This window comes from Nuphar pumila, chromosome 15 (genome assembly GCF_984573655.1).
Source record: "Nuphar pumila chromosome 15, dmNupPumi1.hap1.1, whole genome shotgun sequence".
In the NCBI taxonomy this organism is placed as follows: Eukaryota; Viridiplantae; Streptophyta; class Magnoliopsida; order Nymphaeales; family Nymphaeaceae; genus Nuphar; species Nuphar pumila.
In genome coordinates, this window is record NC_143263.1 from 64,356,025 (window position 1) to 64,382,083 (window position 26,059).

Here is a 26,059-nt window from a genome sequence, read left to right on the forward strand (position 1 = left end):
GTAACAAACTATAGTTATCATAAAATAAATTTTGTTTTAGCATAAAATAGACATGTACAGAAATTTATTTAAGAAAGAATGAAAAGAACTAAGAACACATCCATGAAAATCGATATCCATAAAAAAACAACCTCTAAATAAACAGTTTTACCACCAATAAAAATTCTGTTTTTATATATACAAAATTTTATTTCTTTGAAAGAATAGAGATCTTCAAGAATTCTACCGTAGAGGAGGACCCATTCATCCTCCGTGTATATTTACAAAAACGTGTTTTAAACACTTTTTTCATGAATTTTCATTAAATTATTGGTTGGAAATCCAATATATATCAATTTCCTACTTGATTCAAGAGAGAAAACCCATACCTTGAATAAAAAAAATGAAGAAAAATGAAGGTGAAGGTTGAAAAACGTTGGTGGAGAAGCAGCTCTCCTTTCTTCTTCTTCCTCTCTTTTCCTCTCTCTTTCTTTCTTTCTTTCTTCCTTTCTTTTTCTCTTTCCTTTTTTTTTTTGACTTTATATAGACAAGAGGGGGGTGATACCCTCCCCCTTTTCCAGCTCTCTCTAAATGGGCTGGAGAAGGAGAGTTTCCTCCTTGGAGGATTCTCTCTCTCTCTCTAAAAATTTCCAAAACTCTTAAGTTTGACTTTTTTTAAAAGTTTCTAATTTTTTTTTGAAGTCCTTTCTTAGACTCTCTTAGGTCTCTTTAGGTATGTATAAGGACTTCATTAGGAAGTCCTAAACAACCTTAACAATAAAAATTTTGGAATTAATAAAAATTAATTAATTAATAATTATCTAAAAGCTTCCAAAAATAGCAAAATTAACTTAGGAGACTTTTCAACCTTATTTAACCCCAAATTAAAGCTTGCTATTGAATTTAAAGCTATAAAAAATGTTGGGCATGGATTTAGATTTGGATCCGGATCCAAGATCCAAATCCATTTTCAAAAATCCAAATAATTTTTAGACTGGACCAAATCTAGATTAATATGAGTCTTGGATAGAGTCCAGATCCATTTTAATTTGGATCCAAACCATCGAATCTAGTCTGATCCAACTCTGGATCCAAACCGACAAACTGCTCCTTTTTTGAAAAAATATGATTTTCGGGCCAACCGAAACTCGAATTCGAAAAAGTGACAGACCGTTGCTCTCGGCATGTCGAGACGCATCCAACGACATATTACATGAATATCAAATTCTGAATTTCGCTTGAATTTAAAAGTCAAAAATTAAACTTTTCCCACGTTTTGATTGGCAAATCTCGACCTAGTTGATGAGACTTGGGCAAAGCCCAGACTCAAAAGCATCGATCTAAAATCAAGGTTCAAACAAATTTTCTCCCATACTTAGCCAATTTTTTGAAAAATCTCAAAACTTCTAAGTGTGAAAATATGCGATATATATATATATATATATCATCCGAGTATTAGTTGACAGACTTCTTCACTAAAGCGCTTTTGTCTCCCATATTTCACTTTCTTCTAGGCAAACTCTCGGTTGTCACCCCGTGAGTTTGACGAGGGGTATTAGAATATACATATATATACATATATATGTATTTTAGGAGTTTGTAATAGATAATACCTTTTAGGGGTATTTTGGTCATTTGACCATGTAATAGGATCGGCCTATTAGGAGCAGAACTGTCATCTCATGTTTCTTTATTTTTTTTGTATTTTTTCTGTTTTTCTTTTTTGTTTTTTTTTTATTTAGTTGGTATTGTCAAGGGCACTCCCCAACGGCTAGAAATCTAGCTGTTGGGCCCCAACAGCTAGCCTTTTGTATACATATGGGGCTATGGCCCCCTTGTAACCAAGACATTTTTTGTGCATTTGATCATCAATAAAGAATATATTTTTTTATGCTTGAGTGTTCTTGATTAGCCCTTAATTGGCTTTTGTGTTTATACTGCTTTGAGGGTTTGCTTTATTTTGCTCTTTGTGACTTCTTTTAGTGCATCCATAGACACCAAAAGTTTGAAAGCCAGAAACTGGTTAACCCCTATCAAGTGTGTGTATGCCTCAACTGCCCATTGAAAGAGAGGGTAAAAACAAAGAATTATGATAGAAAAAATTATGATTTAAGCAGTTAATGATGAAATCCAGTAAACCTAGTTCTCCTTATTGAAATGTAAGAAACCTAGTTCTTATTTACTATTGGCTAAACTGTACTCTGTTGTGCTTTTATGGAGGTGCTGTTTGTGCGTGTGTGGTATGAATAGATCTAGTTGATGTGGTATTATGGTAGGACTGATTAAACCAATCAGTTCAAAATTCATTTACAACATTTATGAAACTAAAGGTTTATATTGTGCCTTACTATAACCAATTGGGTATTGACATTACTTTCCTGCTCATCTCAGTCATAGGTCATGGGATAGTAAATTGGCCACATTGGATGTATCCAAAGGCTTGAATTTGTTTGTGGGTGATAGGACCTGCTCTAGCAAATGCATGTGCATAATATCTAGTCATGCTGGCATACCACAGCAGATTGCTTTCATATTCATTTGTTTACAGCGAGACGGCACAAGCAGTTCAATTTTGAACAGACCTAAAAGATAATGCTATCAATTTTCTTTAGAACTGGAAAAGCAGTGAGTTGGAATTCTTACTTTTGGATGCTTGTTCTTATCCATTTTTCATGCGGTAAAATGGGACCTTTTTCCGCACAATCATTCCTATACTTAAGGAAATGAATTTCTGAGGATCAAGTTTTGAACCATATATTTTTGAACTCGTTGGATCTCACTAGTCCCAAAATATCAATAACATTGATGTCTTCTTCTCTTATTCTTTTTTCAGTTAGGAAAATAAACAAGTTCTCTCTCCAATTTAATGATGATTTGTCTTTTGTAAATTGGAACTGAATGACATGGTTATCTCTAGCGAACATTTACAAATGGCATTCATCTGGTTTTGAGGGCAAAGGTTCACGTGTAGGATCCGCATGTATGGTTCTGCAAACTTTCTTCAGTTCATGCATTCATATACATTTACGTACACTTCCATATGTGAATACTTTTGTAATTTTTTGGGTATTGTGTCAATATGTATGATTTAATTTTACTCATTTGATTTTTCTTTTATTTTTCCAGCCACCTCCTTCGTTTCTTGCAACAATGGAAGAATATATAAGGGAAGCACCTAGGTCAGCCTCTAGTTCAAGTAACCGGTTGGTGAGTATGTTCTATTTATAAGCTTAACCTATGATGCACTGACATATTTCATTTATATTCATATGCTAAAACGACTGGCAGGATGTCAACAGATATCCAATTAGTTGGATATCCGACCAAATCTGAATCAAATTAGTCAGAATTGGTAAAGAAAATTGAATCCAGTGATAGTCAGATTTGGTAAAGCGGATTGAATCCGGATAATAATGGGATTTGGATTCTGTGTGCACGTTTTCATCTGAATCCAATTCCAAATCCGACTCTGATTGATGAGCCGATTACTGTAAAATATATCTGATTAATTAATCAGATCCAGATTTGGTATTTTTTTTCCTCTGATTCTGAATACGAAGCCGGGTCTAATTAGGCTAGCTCTGATTAGGTCAGTTTCAGTAATGCCTAGATCTAAACCGAGTCTGTTCCATTTACATCCCTATAAGTATGTTTATTTATATTTATATCCATATTACCTATGAGCTATGATGCATATGCATATATGTATACATGCATGAACATCTCAGAAATATCTTAATTCAGTAACAAACATGTTTAATAAGTAATACATACTAATTCAATAGGTTTTGTCATTTTCTGCTCTGGATATAGCTCAACCTCTCAGCTTGAAAATTGTTCCTTTCATACTATTGTGGTTTGTGTGACTATTTTATATTTTTCAGGATGGATGCCAAATAATAGTGGTCACTGAAGTGGTGTTGGTGTGAGTAAAGTCAGTGTAATGTTCTTGGCTTGTCTACTTTGTTTTTTCTTCTAATGATTTCGAAACCAGCAAAGATAAACATATTCTATTACAGTTATGTCAATTAAATATTTGACAGAAGGATGATGGCTGCATGAATTGAAAGCAGCTCACATGGGTTCTTAGGTCATGAAATGAGAAATGAGAAACATTAAACTTGTCGGGCGCATATATAAAAAATTCAAGCAATTATATATACATGTGTGTTAAAATTATATGTATACAAATACCTGACAAGGGTATTTCTATCATTTTGTATGTAGTACAGATACAGTCCACTAGGGGCTTAAGTGTAATATTTCTTTTTCTTTTTAGTTTTGTATTTTAACTTTTTAACAAGTCATATTATGACTGTTGGGAGACAGTCCAACTAGTCATTGGACTGCCTCCCACTCCTTGAGTGAGGCTCTATCAATAGAGCCTCACTCCCTAATTGTATTTCAATGCTCTTTGAAGCATTTTGGTATTTTATAAAGGCTCTGTCTCTTTTCCAATAGGCTTTTTATGCCTTTTGCTGTTTTGTATTTCATCTCGTATGAGATTGTAATCGGTTCATTTGAACCTCGATTCGTGTGTGTATAAGCCCTTTGTTGGCATTATATTTGTTCACCCTTGTTTCATTTCATGATATCAGAGCTTGGCATAAGGTGAATCGCGTATCTACTTCACGCGAAGAAGTGTTCTTCAATCCTTTGATCATTTCTCTACTCAAATATTCAAGTATTCATCATGATTAAAAGATTGAGCAAGTAAGATCTTCCTTACTTCATAGGGCCACTACTCATTTCATAAGTGAGGCTCTTGCTCAAATTTGTCAAGAAGAGACAAGACTTGGAATGCACAAGTTTAATAATGAGGTTCTTGCTATGGCAAGACCCGGAAACTTTGTGAAAATATATAAACCCCCTCACTTTGAGAAGTTCAATGGGGAAGGACATAATGGAAGAGGATACAAAGGTAAAATTATCTATCATCATTGTAAGGAATCATCAGGGCATATAAGACTATAGTGTCCCAAATTTAAAAAAGTGGTCGCCTTAAGTGAAGACCTTCAAGAATCAAGAAAAGGGAGCAACTTCAATGAATTAAACCTTGCTCATGTAGCAGAGGCAGTCTCACAAATTCTCAAAGTCACTCCTACATTCGGCGCCGTCATCTCTTCCTCTTCTCCTCCAGGTAAAACTTTTTGGATTTTAGATTCGAGTACCTCTTTCTACATGACTCACAATGAGTCTCTCTTATCCGGTTGCACTAAATCATATTTTTTATGTGTGTCAACTGCCGATGGTACCTCTTTAAAAGTCAAAAGCATAAGAAACCTTAATGATATTTAAAAAAAATATATTGTTCAAAAAGTGAGAGTTATTCTCAAACTGGATTTAAATCTTTTTTCGATCTCTCAAATTTCTGACTACGGTTGTAAAGTATTCTTCTCATCTAAGACTTATTGAGTGCAGGATCTCCAGTCAGAGAAGTTGATTGGGCAAGGCCATAGACGAGGAGACCTTTACTACATGGATTTCATTTGTTTACCAAAAAACTCATTTTGTAATCATGTCAAAGACATTAATCTGGATCTTTGACATAAAAGATTAGGACATCCAAGTATATCCAAATTATCTCTTTTTTCATTTTTGAAAAAATTTTGTAAAGATAAAAATTTTATATGTGAAGATTATATATACTTAAAAAAATGCAAATGATACATTTTGAATCTAGAACCTTTGTGTCACATAAACTTTTGAATTACTGCATTCATATGTATGGGGTCCTGCTCCTGTTATGTCAAAAGGTGGTTATTCGTATTATGTTATATTTATAGATGATTTTAGTAGACATACTTGGATTTACTTCTTAAAACTCAAATCTGAACTTTTTCATGTTTTAAAAACTTTCATAATCTTGTTAAAAATTAATTTAAAACAAACATTAAAGTCTTCTGCTCCGACTCTAGGGAAGAGTTTCTTTCAAATGAATTTCAACTATATTTAAAAAATCATGGAATTGTTCATAAAAAATCATGTCCTACGACCCCTCAAAAAAATGGGATTTCTGAAAGAAAACATCGTCACATCATTGAAACTACTAGAACTCTAATTTCAAATTCCAAAATAATTTTGGGTCGAAGCCACCCTAACCGCAGTTTATATAATAAATAGAATGCATTCTCAAACATTGGAAAACAAATCTCATATTGAAAAACTCTTTAAAAATTCTCCTGATTTGAAAAGGCTAAGGGTATTTGGTTGTAAATGCTTCGTGCTTCTTGAAAAATATAACAATCTCTCTTTTAAAGCCATAAAATGTGTCTTTCTTGGTTATGCTGATAATAAAAAAGGATATCGATGTTATGATAAAACAAATGATAAACTTTACGTTTCTAGAAATGTTACTTTTTTAGAAAATGACAATGGATTTGATTTTGAAATTCCTAAGGAAGAATCTGATTATGCTTTATTATTTGATTTATTACCCAATAAAGGTATTGGTAATGATATTGAAACTTTCGAGTCTATTAATGACTCAAGTAGCGAGTCATCTCATGATCTTTTTCAATACTCCAGATGAAATAATGGGGAGTATCTAAGTACCCTTGAAAGATATAATCAACTAACAAATATTGAAGAAACTAGTGTTAGAAGGTCGAAACGAACACATGGACCTCCAAGTAGGTTTGTCTCATACGAATCTTTCTCCTCAAACTATAGGGCTTGTCTTCTATCCATTCATTCCTATCATGAACCGTCCAACTATAACGAAGTTAAAAACATAAAAGAATGGGTTGAAGTCATGAAAATTAAATTAGATGCATTATATAAGGCTCACACATGAGCAATTCAACCTCTTCCTATCAGAAAGAAGACAATAGGGTGTTTAAAATTAAAACAAAAAGTGATGGGTCTCTTAAGAGATATAAAGCAAGGCTAGTTGCAAAAGGATATTATCAAGAATATTGTATAGATTATGAGAAAACTTTTGCCCCAGTAACTCGTATGACTACAGTTAGGACTCTAGTTGCAGTAGCGTCCATTAGAAAATAATCGATATATCAGTTAGATGTTAAGAATGCATTCTTAAATGAAAACTTAAATGAAAAAGTATACATGGATCCTCCCCCTGGTCTGACTATTGAAAATGGTATGGTTCTTCGTTTTCAAAAGGCCCTATATTGGCTTAAACAAGCCCCCAAAGTATAGTATAATCGATTTAGTGGTACGATGTTAAAACTTTGATTTAAATCTTGTTACACTGACACTGCTCTTTTTGTGAGATCTAAAGGTACATCATTAATCATTCTTCTTTTGTATGTTGATGATATGATCATCATAGAGAATGATCAAAAGGAAATTAAAGATATTAAAATTTTGCTTAAAAAATCCTTTGATACGACTGACCTTGGTTTTTTGAGATACTTAGGAATTGAAGTAGCATATTCACCAAGAGGATACATTTTATCTCAAATCAAATTTGCAGTTGATATTATTGAGCGTTCGAGAATCACTGACACAAAATATGTTGATACTCCTGAAGTGATAAATGTGAAAATACGATATGAAGATGGAGTGTTATTAGATAATCCAACTCCTTTTCGACAGCTTATTAGATCATTAATGTACTTGTCCATTACAAGGGCAGATATTGCGCATGTCGTACACTCTGCGAGTCAATGTCAACATGCGCCCACGACGGTCCACATGAGTGCAGTATTAAGAATAGTTTGATAGATCAAGAAAACCATATCTAAAGGGTTATTCTTATCATCTTCTTCATCCTTAAATCTTATTGCTTATACTGATTCTAACTGGGAAGGAGATCCCAATAACCGTCACTCAACTACTAGCTTTTGTGTATTTTTAAGTGATTCTCTCATTTCTTGGCGATGCAAAAAATAACAAAAAGTATCTTTAGCCTCTACGGAAGTTGAGTACAGGGCAATGGCTACCACAACTACTGAAGTCGTGTGGATGATAGCACTATTTTTCGATATGGGTGTTGATGTCTCTGAATCTTTAAAACTATGATGTGATAACAAACGTGCCATCTATATAGCCAGCAATCACACATTTTATGAGCGAACGAAACACATTGAGATGGATTGTCACTGTGTTCGCGAAGAATATTTGAAGGAGACTATCATGTTGCCATATATCCAATTCGAATTTCAAATTGCACACTTCTTCACCAAAGCTCTTCCACTGTCCCGATTTTTGTATCTTCTTAGCAAACTTTCGGTGATTTCACCGCAAGTTTGAGGAGTGTTAAAATTATATGTATACAAATACCCAACAAGGGTCTTTTTGTCTTTTTATATATAGTACAGTCCACTAGGGACTTAAGTGTAATATTTTTTTTCTTTTTAGTTTTGTTGTTTAACTTTTTAACAAGTCATATTATGATTGTTGGGAGACAGTCCAACTAGTCGTTGGACTGCCTCCCACTCCTTGAGTGAGGCTCTATAAGTAGAGCCTCACTCCCTAATTGTATTTCAATGCTCTTTGAAGCATTTTGGTATTTTATAAAGGCTCTCTCTCTTTTGCTATTTTGTATTTCATCTCATATGAGATTGTAATCGGTTTATTTGAACCTCGATTCGTCTGTATATAAGCCCTTTGTTGGCATTATATTTGTTCACCCTTGTTTCATTTCAATGTGTGTAAGCCAACATTCTATCATTTTATCCTTCTAAACCAGTCACAAATATCGGTATCGTCTATAGTTCAGTGAAGCTATTTCTCATGATATTATAGGTTTGGTGATAAATCTTGGAAAATTCTTGGAAAATCCTGGGGCTTAAAAAAATAAAAATATATATATAAATAACAAAAATAAGTAAGAAAATGTCATGTTTAGATAATAAAATACATATATAATAAAAGAAATAAGTAAAAGATGCAAGATAAAGAAGAAAAACACATTTAAGATTTAGAAAATAAATAAAAACGGTAACAATAATTGATAATATTGTGATATTATCATGAGCATGTCACAATATTCTCGTGATAATATCATGATATTATCAAATTGGTGATATTTTCAAAATATTGCGATATTTTACCTATAATATCATTTGCTGAAAATACAGAGATAATATCGCGATATTTTGAAAATAACACCAATATCTGTGACTGTTATAAACACATTCATTCTCTTTTTTCCTTTTTTTTTGCAATTTTTCTTGGATTCTGCTATTTTCTCAGCTTTTCTATTCTTAATTTCTGTTTGAAATTTTTTTGCGATTAAAGTATGTTGAGTCAAGATTTCTTTTTAATGTGAAGATGTTATATTATCATGAACCTATCTGTTGAGCTTGAGCCTTTATAATTTAGTTAGGGTTTCAGCTGGATATCTTTATGTGCAAAAATATCTTAGAACTTTGTTTACCATGCTACTGCTGTACCAGTCACTGGAGCTCTATTCAACATGGGAGTTGAAATTATATCCTGGTCAACGAGCTAGAACCTAGGGTTGCCTACAAAATTAGCGGCTGCAGAATTTCTCATGCTGTTGTTGGAGGTCCAATGGTTTAGATCTCTGGCTGGTCGTTTCATGTTCAGCAGATTCCTGGTTTGACCCATACTAAGATATATATTAACTACGATTACCTGCAATCCTAAGTTCAACAAGATAAATGATTTGATTTTTTTGGGTCAGTTGGGACTTGACAACTTGGTGTTTATGGCAAGAATTGTATTGCTTGCTGGATGGAGACGAAGGATGCTCCCCCCTGCTGGCATTTGTTGTCAGTAACTGGCAGACTGTGAAGTAAGAATCTTAAAAGAACCCTCATTTTGAAAGTTGTAGCATGGAAATCCGCTGGATTAAGCTCTGATAACTTGGAACAAAGGGTCACGGAAGGTCCTGAATTAGACATTCCTTCATAGTGAGCAGCCTTTATACTATATTGATCAAATTATAAATTTTGTAAATTTCTGCGTAGGTAAATTTGAATCATCTTGGTCTTGTCCTAGATCACATTAGTGATGTAACGCCCCAAAATCCCAAACTTGTAACTTTTTAGGAAAATTTTGAAAGCTTTATAATCAATCTTTTTTAAGGTTTAAAATGATAGTTCAGCAAAAAATGGTGTTTGAAATAACAAGTCAACAGACTTTGAGCCTGTTAGTTTTGGATCATGGATCCGACCCGCACCACATTCCAAGGATCCATCTTGGGATGCATGGGCGGTGGCATGTTTGTAATTTGTTTTTACTTCTTGTGGGCGGTGGCATGTTTGTAATTTGTTTTTACTTCTTGTGTAAATGTCATACTATGTACAACACTTATAAATATTAAGTAGAAGAGGGAAAACCCTATTGCCACCGACCCCTCTCTTCTCTCTCTTCTCTCTTTATCTCATCTCTAACCCTTGCAGGTGGATATTTCTGTCATGGTATCAGAGCACAGGCACGGAAATCGAGCATCTAGAAGGCCTCTAAAGACCAACATGTGCTGCTAAATAACGTGGGTTTATTTATGTCCCTTCTTTCTTAATCAGCTTTGCTTCTTTTCCTTTTTTTTCTTAATCCTCTTTCACGCCTCTTTCACGTCATTCCAGTTTTTTTTGTTTCTTCTCATTCTCAATATTTCTGGTACGCACGTCTTAACATCCTGTTTCAGTTTGCCAAGTTTTTGTTTTCTCCCCAAAATATTTCTGATTCTTTCCCTTTTTTAGGTTCGCACGTTACTATTCTCTGTGTAACGTGTGTGCTGATATCTTTTTCAGCACACAGCAGCATCGCTGCTTTCTTTTCTCTGTGTAACGTGTGTGCTGATGTCATTTTCAGCACACAGCAGCATTGTTGTTTCCTTTTCTCTGCGTAACGTGTGTGCTGATATCATTTTCAGCACACAGCAACATTGCTGTTTCTTTTTCTCTGTGTAACGTGTGTGCAGGTATCATTTTCAGCACACAGCAGCATTGTTGTTTTCCTCTTTCTCTGAATAACGTGTGTGCTGATATTATTTTCAGCACACAGCATTGTTGTCTCCTCTTCAATACACTGTTAGAACAGTTTTGGCTTCTTATTCTTCATATAATCCATGGATTCCAAGTTGAACCTTAGTTTTCTTACTCACCTCATGACCCACAAGTTATCTCATGATAACTACTTACTTTGGAAACGTCAGATTGTGCCTTTTATTCGCAGTCATGGTCTTTATGGGCATCTAGATGGGCGATCACCCGCCCCACCCATACATATCATGCAAGAAATAACAGGTGAAGATGGGAAGGTGAGTCAACTTCGAACCACCAATCCTGCTTATGACATATGGGTACAACGGGATCAGACATTAGTTGCTTACATAACTTCCACACTTTCTGATCGTGTTTTACAAACTATTTCTGATGATCAATCTGCTGCCGAGTTGTGGAATGGACTAGCTCATTCCTTTTCTCAGGTCTCTGAATCTCGGGCTTTGCAACTCAAGTGGCAATTCCAATCCATGCGAAAAGGAAACAAATCTATTACAGAGTTCATGGGGGATGTCAGGGTTATTACAGATCAGTTAGCTGCCATTGGAAGTCCTGTATCAGATAAGGACATGGTACAACAGGTATTAGGTAGCCTTGGACCTGAATATCGCATGTTTTGCACAGCACTCCAGGTTGTCTCAGTTCTTCCATGTTTTGATGATCTTCAATCTAAGCTTTTGCAATATGAGGTCAGTTTCAATCAGGAACACGCGTCAGATGATACTCATCCTGTGATGATGGCACATACGCCTATTCAAACAGGAGCCTTATTTACTCCTCCTCGTCCAAATGGAACAACTACAAACAAAGGAGGATTACTACCTACACCAGCTGGAAAAGGCCTTGGCTCAGGCAGTGTACCACGAGGGAGACGTGTTTCTACTTGTTTTATATGCAACAAGCGGGGACATGTTAAAGCAAATTGTCAGAACCGGAACAAAACAGGGAGGTCAGGGCAGAGGGCAACTCAGACGTTTGCACGCACTCCTCAGGGACAGTTTCTTCCACAGGACGTACAAAATATCCTTATGACTACTTTCAATCAGATGAACTTGCGTCAAAATGATGATGGTATATGGTATATTGATTCAGGGGCAGCAGCACATGTTACTTCTGATGCAGGTAAATTTTCTCACTTGACTCCTTACACTGGAAATGGCACTATAGTCATAGGAGATGGATCTCACCACCCCATCTCTCACACTGGAAATGTCTCCCTTTCTTTGCCTGAATCTCAATTACCCTTGTCAAATGTCTTACTCACACCTGCTATTCAAAAGAATATTTTATCTGTGTCTAAATTAGTTGATGAAACAAATTCTTTCGTTGAATTTACTCCTTCTGTTTATCTTAAGGATCTTCACACCAAGAAGACGCTCGCTAAAGGTGAACGGCGCGGGAACATGTACATCTTTGAAGAATCTCATGTGCCTTTGAAGATGTCGTCTTCCGTAGTCGTGGCTTCTTCAGCTCCTTCCTTTCCAACATTTTTGAGTCGATCCACAGATCATAGTTCTTCATCTAGAGTCTTGAAACTTAATAAGCCAAACTTATGGCATCTTCGTTTGGGTCATTGTAGTCAAGTTTTTCTTGACAAGTTGTCTGCTAAAGGTCTAATACCCGCAGTCAGTTTAGAGTCAAAATGTCCAAGTTGTCATTTATGCAAAAGTCATGTACTTCCTTTTCATAGTATCAATAAAAGAGCAATAAAGTCTTTTGAGATTATATCAGATGTTTGGGGTCCTGCGTCCACTGCCTCTCTTTCTGGATCTCGATACTATGTACTCTTTCTTGATTCTTGCACTCGTTTTAGTTGGATTTACTTCATGAAAAACAAACATGAAGTTTTCAAGTTGTTCAAACAGTTTCATGCACTAGTCCAAAACCAATTCAATACCAATGTTGTATATTTCCAGTGTGATGGGGGGGAGAATACATATCCCATGATTTTAGTGAATATTTGAAGGAGCATGGCATTACACGTAACATTTCTTGCCCTCATACCCCTCAACAAAATGGAGTAGCTGAGAGAAAACACAGGCATATTGTTGAGACAGCCTTGAGCATGATGCACACTGTGGGTATTCCCTTCTCTCTTTGGACCGAGGCTTTCCATACAGTTGTTTACGTTATCAACAGGTTGCCCATGACCATCCTTGAAGATAATTCTCCATATTTTGTTCTTTATAATTGTCATCCATCATATGAAGAACTACATCCTTTTGGTTGTGTATGTTATGTTCACATTGATCATTCATTGAGAAATAAGTTTCAAGACAGAGCTGTACAGTGCAAGTTTCTTGGGTATGCAGATGACTAAAAGGGATACAGATGTTATGATCCTCATACAAGCAAAATTTGGGTATCTAGAAATGTTGTTTTTTATGATGAAAATTTTGACACTCTGGGTTCGTCTTCCACAGATACATTGGATAGTTATGATCCTTGGCTCAGTGACTCACTTTTATATAACTCGTTGCCTTATGAGGATTCATCTTTATTGACAGACAATGAACCCTATACTTTCGATGTGGAACCGCATATGGAAGACATTCCTCCTACAACAACATCCTCACGTTTTTCTGGTCTTGTTTATTCTCGTAGAGCTCATCCAGTCAATGATGAGACTCCTCTACGACGTTCCACTCGGATTAGACATCCTATAGATCGCTGGGTAAGTTATAACAATTTCTCTTTGGATTTTCAAACATTTCTAACCAGAGTGTCCAAAGAAACAGAACCTTCCTCCTTTCATGATGTTGTACATTCCCGTGCCTGGGTAGAGGCGATGAATGAAGAAATGGAAGCATTGCATGAATGCAATACATGGAAAATTGTACTAAGGCCAGATAACAAGAATGTTGTAGGGTCCAAATGGGTGTACAAGATCAAGCACAAACCGGATGGCAGTGTTGAGCGTTATAAAGCTTGTTTGGTCGCATGAGGCTTCACACAGCAGTATGGGCAGGACTACAATGAAACGTTCAACCCAGTAGTAAAATTGGGCACCGTCAGGATTATCATTGCATTGGCATTACAACATGGATGGTCACTCAGTCAACTTGATGTTAAAAATGTCTTTTTGCATGGTGAACTAAAAGAAGAAGTTTACATGGAGCAGCCACCTGGTTATAGTATGCATGATTCATCCAATTGGGTATGTAAACTTCGACGCTCTCTTTATGGCTTGAAACAAGCTTTTCGATCTTGGTTTGAGAGTTTTTCCACGGAGATCCAGCATTATGGGTTCACTAAAAGCGTTCTAGATCATTCATTGTTCATATTCAAAAATGATTCAGCTATTGTTTGGGTGCTTATATATGTTGATGACATCATTATTACCGGGAGTGATGAGATTCACATATCTTGGGTTAAGTCTATGCTGATGGCTTAATTCAAGATGAAAGACTTGGGTCCCTTGCGATATTTTTTGGGTGTGGAAGTTGATAGTCGACATAAGACTATTACATTGAGCCAACATAAGTACACCATTGATATTTTACTTGCTACAGGGATGGAGAATTGTAAACCAATTAGCACACCTTGCCTTCTAAATCATAAGCTAAGTGCTAAAGAAGGCACTACTTATCATTATCCTACTTTGTATCGTCGAGTTGTAGGGATGTTACAATACTTAACATTCACTAGGCCTGACATAGCATACTCTGTCAATCAGGCTTCACAGTTTATGCATGCTCCTACAGATGTACATATGGAAGGAGTAAAAAGGATCCTTCGGTATTTAAAGGGTACGATTGGAGATGGCTTGATGTACACCAAGGACACAGCTTATATGTCAGGGCATCGACTATTCACCTACACAGACGCGGACTGGGCGGGTGATCTTGACGAGCGAAGATCAGTTTCGGGGTATTGCATTCTTATCGGCAATAATATTGTAACATGGAGTAGCAAGAAGCAAAAGGCAGTGGCACGATCTAGTACTGAAGCAGAATATCGTGCAATGGCAGCAGGAACAACCGATGTTACATGGGTGAGACATCTACTGCAAGAATTACGAGAACCAATCTCGTCCTCTATGCTTCTTTGCGATAATCAGAGTGCTATTAATATTGCCTTCAATCCCATCCTTCATTGCCGCACGAAGCATATCGAGATTGATCAACATTTTGTTAGGCAAAAGGTGGAAGAAAAAGAAATTGAACCTACATATGTTCGGTCAGATATGCAAGTTGCTGACATCTTTACCAAGGGATTATCCACTCATCAGTTTTGGGCACTCAAAGGCAAGTTGAGCATGATCAAGGACCACACTCAACTTGAGGGAGGCTGTTAGTTTTGGATCATGGATCCGACCCGCACCACATTCCAAGGATCCATCTTGGGATGCGTAGGTGGTGGCATGTTTGTAATTTGTTTTTACTTTTTGTGGGCGGTGGCATGTTTATAATTTGTTTTTACTTCTTGTGTAAATGTCATACTATGTACAACACTTATAAATATTAAGTAGAAGAGGGAAAACCCTATTGCCGCCGACCCCTCTCTTCTCTCTCTTCTCTCTTTACCTCATCTCTAACCCTTGCAGGTGGATATTTCTGTCAAAGCCCATTACAAGTGAATCTTCTTTTACACAAATATATTTGTATCTCCATATAAGTATTGAAACCACGTAGATTTAAAACAAGTTTTTGATAATTTAAAGTTTATACAAAAGAAGAATTTTCAAAGAAAACTCTGCAAAATTACAAAAAAAACATGCTAAAAAACGAAACGTTAGAGAAATAGTGGGATCTTGATATCATCATATCATCGCGGCATCGCCTGTCGTACCGACCTAATCATCACTTGTACCCCATAAAACGGGTCAGACTTATAAAATCTGGCAGGTGCATAGATATCAAAATTCAGAACAAAACTAACATATATTGTTTCTTTTGTGATGTGCAATTCAGAATAAGTAAAATGAGCATGATAATCGTGTTTTGATATTAACTGTCCTGAGGGTATGCACAGGAAAAACGTAGAAACAACTGAAATTGTCCGAGAGTTTGTTATTCTATATATTTTGATATCCCAAACAACTAGTTGAGTCTGTTCCTAAGAGGACGGTCAGTGATTGAGAGATAATTCCCCAGAGGCATTCATGATAAGGGATGCATCAAACTTCTGCAGAAGTCCATGGGATCTACCACCTAGGATAATTTTTGGTAACCCTATCCCCTAATTCCGATGACCGGGGACACCGGGTCAATTGTTACTCGAGGTGCGTAGTTGTTAACAACCTGTCCATCAGAGTTTTTGTATCATCCCATCATCTCTCTTAATGGAACCAAAGAGATGAATGGGTATGTCAGGTTTTATTTTAGCTGATGACCTATTCTACGTGCTTTGGTCTTTCAAACCAAATCGAGCATCTTGCCTCTGAAGGCGATCATCACCATTTATATGATTTTTCTTTAATCATCGTGCATTTTCACGCTACGAGGTTACCATAAACCTCACATCCAATCATCGTAGTACTAACATGTCGTGCACGTCTTATAATACCACTACGATGAGAGGGATATCGGTTTTTCAGAAAGAAACCCTAACATCATTTAAAAATTTCAATGTTTTATGCTTTAGACCGGAGAATATCTGAGTCATTTCAGATACCAAAACAAAGGACCGAACGTACATACCACTTAGGGCTACGTAGTCGAAGCCTTTCCGTTATGCAGGTTTGAGGGAAAGACTCGGTTGCGAATACACAAATGCCAAATATTTGTTTCAGCTTTTCGAGACAACGGATTTTACAAGCTTTGAAATCTCGCATGTAAAAACTTTTAAAAATAAAGACTTGTCGAGGATGCTCAAATATGTATCTTTTAATGCAAGCATAATACAAAGTAGGTAGGAGTACACAAAACTGTGTACTTTACAAAGTTATATATATGTATATATCGAATACATATATATTAAAGCATAAGCATGTTCACGTTACAGCGCGGCGGCAAAGTAAATGACATAAAACAAGGTCCGATGTGTGAAACCATGCATCAAGCTAAATAAACTGCGTAAGCAATGCACAATGTATGAAACCGTATATCGGCTAAATAAACTACATAAGCAATGCAAGATGTATGAAATCATACATCGACTAAATAAATGACGTAAGCGATACACGATGTACAAAGCCGTACATCGGCTAAATAAATTGCATAAGCAGTAGCTTGTGCACATTACAGCGCGGCGATATACGGTTTCATACATTGCGTCAGACTTAGTAAGTGACATAATTTAAATGGACAAGAATATGCAAAATTGCGTCCTTGATTTAAAAGCATATATATATATATATATATATATATATATATATATATATATATATATATATATATATATATATATATATATATATATAAGTTAGAAGTATTCCATCATTTGTTCTCGTATGCAACCTTTCCCTACCTTGGAGATGGTCAAACTCGCTGATGATTTTGAGCATAGGTTTTTAAGGGCTTGTACCTTGGTAAGCATGTCGCGTCCATTGAGTCAGCGTGGAACACTAAAAAGATTATGTTGCATTGCATAAAGGATGGCATTAAAAACCTTGTCGTGACGATGATTGTGTTGCAAGGGACAAACCCAAACTCAGTTCGAGCCGACCGGACCAAGTCGGGCTCGGTACAAGAGGCGGGGGTAAAGCTCGTCTGAGACAGGCTTAGTTTGCTAACTGAGCCAGCTCGGTCTGAAAGCAAAGACTGAGTCCGAGCTTAGCTCAGCTGGCTACGCGACCAACGGGAGGGGGTGGGCTTGGTGGTTAGGCCGAGCCCAGCCTGGTCCCCATCTTGCGACAGGAAGGGGGGATGACATGGGGCTACAAGGGAGCGGGTCCGGACACGAGAGGGCTCTCACCCTCTCTGGCGCCCCGATTAGGGCTGCATTCCCAAACAACTTGACTCATTGACAACGCCACTGGTGCGATAGGGGCTGGCCCTGTTGAGGTTGAGCTCGGCAAAAAGGTCCGACAACGGCTGGCCTTATCGGGGCTCAACTCAGCAAAAACAGGGAAGAAAAAAGGGGAACCGAGTGTTGCCCTCGCCCGATCATACTCATAATTGCATCAGGTCTCCAAGGTGAACAGCCTCTAGCCAACAAAACAATGTAGGCAAGGGAAGTTGACAAAACAGATCTATAACTCTGGGAAAAGGATTGTCTCTGAGGGCTGGGCACAGGGGTCCCTGTCCCGAACCGAAAGGTGGGTGGCGGCTTCAGTTGCCCCACCTTGTCGGCAGGAAAAATAACAAAAGCAGAATGCGGGGTGCTTGGCAAGCCAGAGCCACCAGCAGTGGTGGCTCTGGTTTTGCCAACAGAAAAGGGAAGAGAGGGAGAAGAAATGAGGGAAATGGGAGGAAGAAGAAGAAATGAGGGAGGAGAGGGGAGGGCAGCATACCTGAGGGGTATCGGGAGGTGAGGAGGCTTCAGCGAGGGGATGTCAGGGCTCCAATATGCGCGACGGATGTATGGCTCGAGGTGAGCAAGGGAAGAGTCGAGAGAGGGGATGTCAGACCTATTTTCCAGCAAGGGAAGGGGGACTCTGGCGTGAACAGGAGAGAGAGAGAGAGACAAGAGACGGGAGGGGTTTCAGGGTCGAGGTCTCAGGGTGCGCAAGGAAGGCACCGGGGTCGGGTCGTGCTTCGGCATGAGGAAGAAGAAGACGAGAGGGGGGATTCCAACAAGGGGTCAGGGTCAAGCAAAGGAGAGTCGGGGCAGGAGGGCCTCAATGTTTTTTATAAAAAGGAAAACCCCCTGTGGAGGGTTTAAATAGAACATGTGTGTGTGTGTGTGGGGGGGGGGGGGGGGGGGGGTAAAGACCTGAATCTGGGTTAGATCCAATTGGATCCAACCTACATCCAAAACATTTTTTTCTAAAAAGCACGAGTCTTATAATCTACCCCTCTTAAAAGAATTTCGTCTTCGAAATTTCTTTCAAAGGTTATCTGTAAAGATCGTAGTCTAAATCAATCGGGGTTAACGAGGGTGCACAATGTGTGTGTGTGAACCCAAACATATGAGCTCTTAAAGTGATCAAGACAACTTACAATGAGTTCCTGGGAAAAGTTTTGGGCTAATCATTCAGTTGAACAAAATTTGTACGTGATTTCATAGATTAACTTTTGCCTGACAAAATTCATACCGAATCACAAAAAGTCTTAACTTATGACTATCAAAATGTTTATTCGCTATTTTCTACTTGTTCGGTCACGGTGGCATAAACACGGTCATATACTACTTTTTGTGATTGTTGTTGAGGTTGTTGTTGTTGTTACTGTTGACCTTCACCTGCGGTTCATCTCTGCCAATCTGCTGCCTTCTTGCGACAATTTTGGACATAATTCCCCATCTTCCTGCAATATAGACATCCCCTAGTGCTTCAGGGGCATGGCTATCCAAGATGAACATAGTTGCACTTCGGGCATATATGATTTGGCGGTTGTTGTGGCTTGTTTCCTCTACCTTGTTTTTGTTTTTTAAATGGGGGTCTCTACATTTTGTCATTAGCAGGTTGTCATTTGTTGCCCTCACTATTTTCAATAGACTTTTTATCTTGTATACCCTTAATTCGCTCCCATTTTTCAAGGCCTTCACGGCCAACTGTCACTTGTCATGACTTTGTTTAAGGTGGCATTCTTCCACAGAATGGCCTATCTTACAACAAAAGATACAATATACAATTTGCAAGTTCCCGATGGTACATTTGACCCAGATGAGCTTGATGGCATTCCATTCGGTTATCACGTCGTCCTATGTTGGTGCTTTCGTAAATCAACCTATCCACCTTATGATTCAGGTTCTGGACCATTGATTGGAGTTGTTCAACTTCTCCAATCAAGGCATCTATTCGATCATCCCATTATATGATATCTAAACCGAAACATATTTCTTTAATCAAGATAGATAAAAAATAATTAAATCAATAAATACTTATAGTACGATACAGATGTCGGATGATCAAGAATCATTGTTTTCCATGTCGCTCTAATATCATTTGTAACTCCCCAAAATCCTGAACTTGTAACTTTTTAGAAAAAAATTAAAAGCTTTGTAATCAATCCTTTTTTAGAGTTTAAAATGGCAATTCAGTGGAAAATGGTGTTTGAAATAACAACTCAACGGGCCTTAGGCGCATTACAAGCGAACCTTCCTTTACACAAATATATTTGTATCTCCATATAAGCATTGAAACGACATAGATTGAAAACAAGGTTTTTGATAATTTAAAGTTTATACAAAAAATGAATTTTCAAAGGAAACCCTTATACAAAATTACAAAAAAACGTGCTTAGGAACAAAATGTCAGAGAAAGAGAGGGATCTTGATATCATCACGTTAGCCGTACCGACCTAATCATCACCTTACCTCATAAAACAGTTCAGACTTATAAAAATCTGGTAGGTGCATAGATATCAGAATTCAGAACAAAACTAACATATATGTTGTTTATTTCATGATGTGCAATTAAGAATAAGTAAAATAAGCATGATAATCTTGTTTTGACATTAATTGTCTTGAGGGTGCGCACAGGAGGAACGTAGAAACAACTGAAATTGTCTAGGGGTTTGTTATTCTATGTATTTTGATACTCTGGACAACTAGCTGAGTCTGTTCCTAAGGAGACGGCTTGCAACCGAGAGAGAATTCCCCAGAAGCATTCATGGCAAGAGATATATTCAACTTCTGCAAAAGTCTATGGGATCTACCACTTAGGATAATTTTTTATAGCCCCGTCCCCTAACTCTGACGACCAGAGACACCAAGTTAATTGCTACTCGAGGAGTGTAGTTGTTAACAACCTGTCTATCAGAGTTCTTGTATCATCTCATCATCTCCCTTGACGGAACCAAAGAAACAAATGAGTATGTCAGGTTCTATTTTAACTAACGACCCATTCTACGTGATTTAGTCTTTCAAACCAAATCGAGCATCTTGCTTGTGAAGGCGATCATCACTATTTATGTGATTTTTCTTTAATCATCATACATTTTCACGCTACGAGGTTGTTATAAACCTCTCATCCAATCATCATAGTATTAGCATGTTGTGCATGTCTGATAGTACCACTACGAAGAGAGAGATATCGGTTTTTCAGAAAGAAACCCCAACATTATTTAGAAATTTCAATGTTTCGTACTTTAGACCGAAGAATATCCGAGTCATTTTAGATACCAAAACAAATGACCGAACATATGTACCACTTAGGGCTACATAGTCAAAGCCTTTTCCTGATACAGGTTTGAGAGAAAGACTCGATTGTGAATACGCAAACGCCAAATATTTGTTTTTGCTTTTCGTGACAACAAATTTTATGAGCTTTGAAATCTCGCAGGTGAAAACCTTTTAAAAATAAAGACTTGGCGAGGATGCGCAAATCTGCATCTTTTAACGCAAGCATAATACAAAGTAAGCAGGATTACACAAAACTGCGTACTTCACAAAGTTTATATATATTAAAGCATAAGCCTGTGCACATTCCAGCGCGACGGCAAAGTAAATGACATAAAGCAAGACCCGATGTGTGAAACCACACATCGAGCTAATAAACTGCATAAGCGATGCACTTTATATGAAACCGTACATCTGCTAAATAAACTGTGTAAGCGATGCACGATGTACGAAACCATATATCGGCTAAATAAATTACGTAAGCGATGCACGATGTATGAAACCATACATCAGTTAAATAAATTATGTAAGCGATATACGAAACTGTATATCGACTAAATAAATTGTGTAAGCAGCCTATGCACATTTTAGTGCGGCGGCAAAGTAATTGACATGGACAAAAATACGCAAAACTGCATCCTTGATATATATATATAATGCAACTTTTTCCTACCTCGCTAATGATTTTGAGCGTAGGTTTTAAAGGGCTCATCTGTTATGCCAGTATGGAGCGCTAAAACGATTACCTTGCCCTGCATAAATGATGGTATTAAAAACCTTGCAGGGGCCAAACCCGAACTCAGTTCGAGCCAACCAACCAGAGCCGTGCACGGTACAAGAGGCGGGGGTAAAGGTCATTGAAGTCGGCTCCGTCTGAAAACAAAGACTGAGCTGAGCTCGATCCTAGCCGAGCTTAGCTCGACTAGCTAAGTGACCAACGGAAGGGAGTGAGCTCGGTGGTTAGGCCAAGCCTGGCGTGGTCCCCATCTTGGGGCAGGAAGGGGGGCTAAGCGACAGGGTCTGGACACGATAGGGCTCTCACCCTCTCAGGCGCCCCGATTAGGGCTGCATTCCCAAACAACCTGACTCGTTGACAACGCCAGTGGTGCGACAGGGGATGGCCCTATGGGGGCTGAGCTCGGCAAAGAAGTGCGACAGGGGCTGGCCATGTCGGGGCTCAACTCGGCAAAAACAGGGAAGAAAAAAGCGGAACCCAGTGTTTCCCACGCCCGATCATACTCATAACTGCATCAGGTCTCCAAGGTGAACAGTCTCTGGCCAACGGAACAATGTAGGCAAGGGAAGTCGGCAAAACGGATATGTAACTTTGGGAAAAGGATTGGCTCTGAGGGCTGGGCACAACGGTCCTTGTCCCGAACCGGAAGGTGGGTGGCAGCTTCAGCCGCCCCACCTGGTCGGCAGGAAAATTAACAAAAGCAGATGGGGGTGGGGGGTGGGGGGTGGGGGGTGGGGTGCTTGGCACCCTCCCTCTTGGCAAGCCAGAGCCACCAGCAGTGGTGGTGCTGGTTTTGCCGACAGAAAAAGGGAAAAGAGGGACAAGAAATGGGGGAACTGAGAGGAAGAAGAAGAAACGGGGAGGAGAGGGGAAGGCAGTGTACCTGAGGGGTATCGGGAGGTGAGGGGGCTCCGGCGTGCCTCCGGCAAGGGGATGTAGGGGCTCCGATGTGCGTGACGGATGTGTGGCTTGGGGTGAGCAAGGGAAGAGTCGAGAGAGGGGGTGTCGGGCCTGTTTTCCGGCGAGGGAAGGGGGGCTCCGGCGTGAACAGGAGAGAGACGAGAGATGGGAGGGGTTTTGGGGTCGAGGTCTCGGGGTGCGCAGGGAAGGCGTCGGTTTCGGGGTCGAGGTCTCGGGGTGCGCAGGGAAGGCGTCGGGGTCGGGTCGTGCTTCGGCGTGAGGAAGAAGAAGACGAGAGGGGGGATTCCGGCAGGGGGTCGGGGTCGGGGTCAGGAGAGTCGGGGCAGGAGGGCCTCGATGTTTTTTTATAAAAAAGAAAACCCCCTGTGGGGGTTTAAACTTTAAATAGAACATGGGGGGGGTGATGGTAAAGACCCGGATCCGGGTTGGATCCAAAACTTTTTTTTTCTAAAAAGCACGAGTCCTACAAGTGGCTCTGTGAGCAATGGAAAAGTCTTATATAGTCTTTCGGAAAAAGGTTTGATCTTTTAATGCTGCAAGGATAACAGTAATGAGAACGATGCACATGTACATATGTTAATAGCCTAACTATGTACTAAGTGAACAAGATTTTATGTTTATTAAATTCATGGATTGTCACAGCTATGCTGATCTTATCTGATCATGGTTCTTATTTTTCATGTATTTTCTCCGTGCTGCATTCTCATGTTCTGAGTTCTTCCCAACCAGGAATACCAGGAGAGGAACTTGTTAACTTACAATCCAGAAATTGCCTCCCCTGAGAGTCAAAAACCAGCTGTGGAAGTTGAGAAGAGTCCAGATGTTGAGATCCAGGAGGAAACTGCACAAACTAGCAACGAGAGTGTTCCTCCACCAGTTCCAACTCCTGATACTGGAGATTTATTGGTAAACACTAGTTTCTCTAGGAGATTTTTTCTCTCTTATATTTAAGGAATTACAATGAACCTTTTTTTGGCAGGGTCTGAATGAGATTAATCCTGATGCTGCACTAATAGAAGAAAGCAATGCATTGGCTCTTGCCATAGTGCCATCTGGTTTGTATCCTTAGGGCCTTGGTTTATAAACATTAATTAGGCATCACACACCATCTGCGGTATTGACATATAATTCATAAATGTTGACTCAAATTCTTATTTGAAATGTTGTAGATGATGCTACAAAGGCTTCAAAATCTGATGGGTTTTCAAAAAGTTTGTCAGATCCTGCAGGATGGGAGCTAGCGTTGGTTACTACAGATACCAGTAACACTAGCAGCTTGACTGAAAGTAAATTGGTAAGCTGCTTCTTTCCCTTCATGAAACTTTTAAAGGTATTGACACAACATGAGGGAATGTGGGCCAATCTTGTCATGAAATCAATCTGTTTTTGTCAAATTAAGTTGGGACAAAAAGAAAATGGTTTACATCTATACTAGGGTAGTTTTCCTAGTATTGCCTGCATCATTTCTGAACATGCTGTCAATAATATGAAATTATAAATGGTACTGTTTCAACTGTCAACAACCGTGGCTTTTATATCATATCCTCAAGGGTGTCAAATAAGCATGCCTACCCATTTTATGCTATTAGGCATCTTATGCTAGATCATCCTCCCCTTATCTGTGAGGTCTATGGGTTTTATACTCGATTAGGATGAACGGATGAGCAATGAAACAGTGTGCTTCAGAATCCTGTAAGACTTGACTTAAAAGTTCGGAGCTTGGACAGGTTCAGGAGGTTCCAAATTGCTCATCAGGCAAATTCATCATTTGCATGGACTGGGCATGACCAAATGGACTTGGGTAGACTTGGAATAGTCTTGGATAGAATAATTGTGTTTGACAGTCTTATATGGTGTTTGGTGAGCTATGTCATATGGACACGCCGAACAGGATAAGATTCTGCTTTTGTGCAGTTTTCCATTAAGACTAGTATATAAAGGTCATGATATGGGCAGAACATTAAGAATCCTTTGACATAGTTGGCGAGTAAAAAGATTGGCTGGATTTGGCATTTGAATAATGAAGAGTGAGTGATGTAAAAGATTTGGGAACTCCGACATTAAGCAAGTCTTTAAGATTTAAAAATTCTGGGAAGTTCTTTGTGGTCTATGAGACTGAGTCTCTGAGGAACTAGGACTGACCCAAATCGTATACTTCTTGTATTCATGCTCAAGTCCAAAAAATTAAGTTATTGTGCACACTAGCTGCTCTTAGGTCTTGTTTATCCGATGGCATTCTGTTTGTTAACAGGCTGGTGGATTCGACAGACTCTTGTTGGATAGTCTTTATGATGATGCAGAGACACGGAGACAACAGCAACCAGCACATGGAGTTGGTCTTGGGACGCCTAATCCCTTTGATGCACGTGATCCATTTGCTATGTCAAATGGAATAGCTCCCCCGCCCAATGTACAAATGGCCTTAATGGCTCAGCAGCAGCAGCAAATGGCGATGATGTACAGCCCTTACTCATTCCATCCACCACAGCAGGGAATGGCTGCCAACCCATTTGGTGATCCGTTTACCAATCAGTCAAGTGCATCATATATGCATGGAAGTCCTAGCTTGCTCTAGATTTTTATTTTACTCTTTTCTTAATTACATTTATTCTTTGTAAATTTATAGCTTCTATTTTTTATAAAATTTTGTAAATGGAATGTGCCGGTATCCTTTGACATAAAAACAGGGAGGAGAAGTGGAAAAAGAAATGTGATTGTCTTTTGGAAACTGAATATAGTATAAATCCATTCTTTGCTATTGGCTACTCTCTTTATGGATGTATCTTAGCTTTTTTTCTACTAACATTTTAAATTTGCTTTCCCTCCACAATATGTGGCAGATACTTCCCTTTTTCACCTTTGAATTTTTCTTTGAACATGATTTGCTTTCTGTATATTTTCTGCTCAAGAGTTGCACTCCTTAGATGTGAAAAGTCTGATGTGTACCCTTGTAATCAGATGAGAAACTACCTCATGAGTGACTTCAAGCTTGTTAAGATGTTCAGAAGTAAGTTATTTTCTCAGGTAAATATGTTATACACATTTGATGAGTTTTTGCCAGCTCACAAGAGTGGGTTGGTGATGAATTTATGGGTTGCAGACTCAAATCTAGGCATTGTCCAATTTTATACCAAAAGAATTATCAGTACTCTTTTTTCCGGAACGTGCAACCAAACACTCCTTAAGCAAAGCCTATTACAAAGTATGCGATTGACGGGAACAAAGTCCACAAAAATAGGCAGATCTGAGATCACAGGACCTCCTCCTTCATGAACAGTTTTAACTGCAGTTATCCTTCCTCTGTTAGACATGGTGG

The 26,059-nt window shown here is 38.4% G+C and overlaps 1 protein-coding gene across 3 annotated transcripts in view; it reads left to right on the plus strand.

Moving 5' to 3' along the window:
* The window catches only part of LOC149815462 (putative clathrin assembly protein At5g57200), a 64,465-nt gene extending 38,948 nt beyond the window's left edge, over positions 1-25,517 (plus strand). For 2 of the 3 annotated variants that reach the window (XM_089989943.1, XM_089989945.1), the window contains 5 exons: positions 3,106-3,186; positions 23,473-23,649; positions 23,723-23,798; positions 23,913-24,037; positions 24,995-25,517. In XM_089989943.1, the coding sequence (XP_089846069.1) occupies positions 3,106-3,186; positions 23,473-23,649; positions 23,723-23,798; positions 23,913-24,037; positions 24,995-25,318 (783 nt within the window). In that variant the 3' untranslated portion in view covers positions 25,319-25,517. The remainder of the gene's footprint in view (positions 1-3,105; positions 3,187-23,472; positions 23,650-23,722; positions 23,799-23,912; positions 24,038-24,994) is intronic. The other variant, XM_089989944.1, reaches the window with a different exon arrangement.
* Positions 25,518-26,059: the final 542 nt, after the last annotated feature.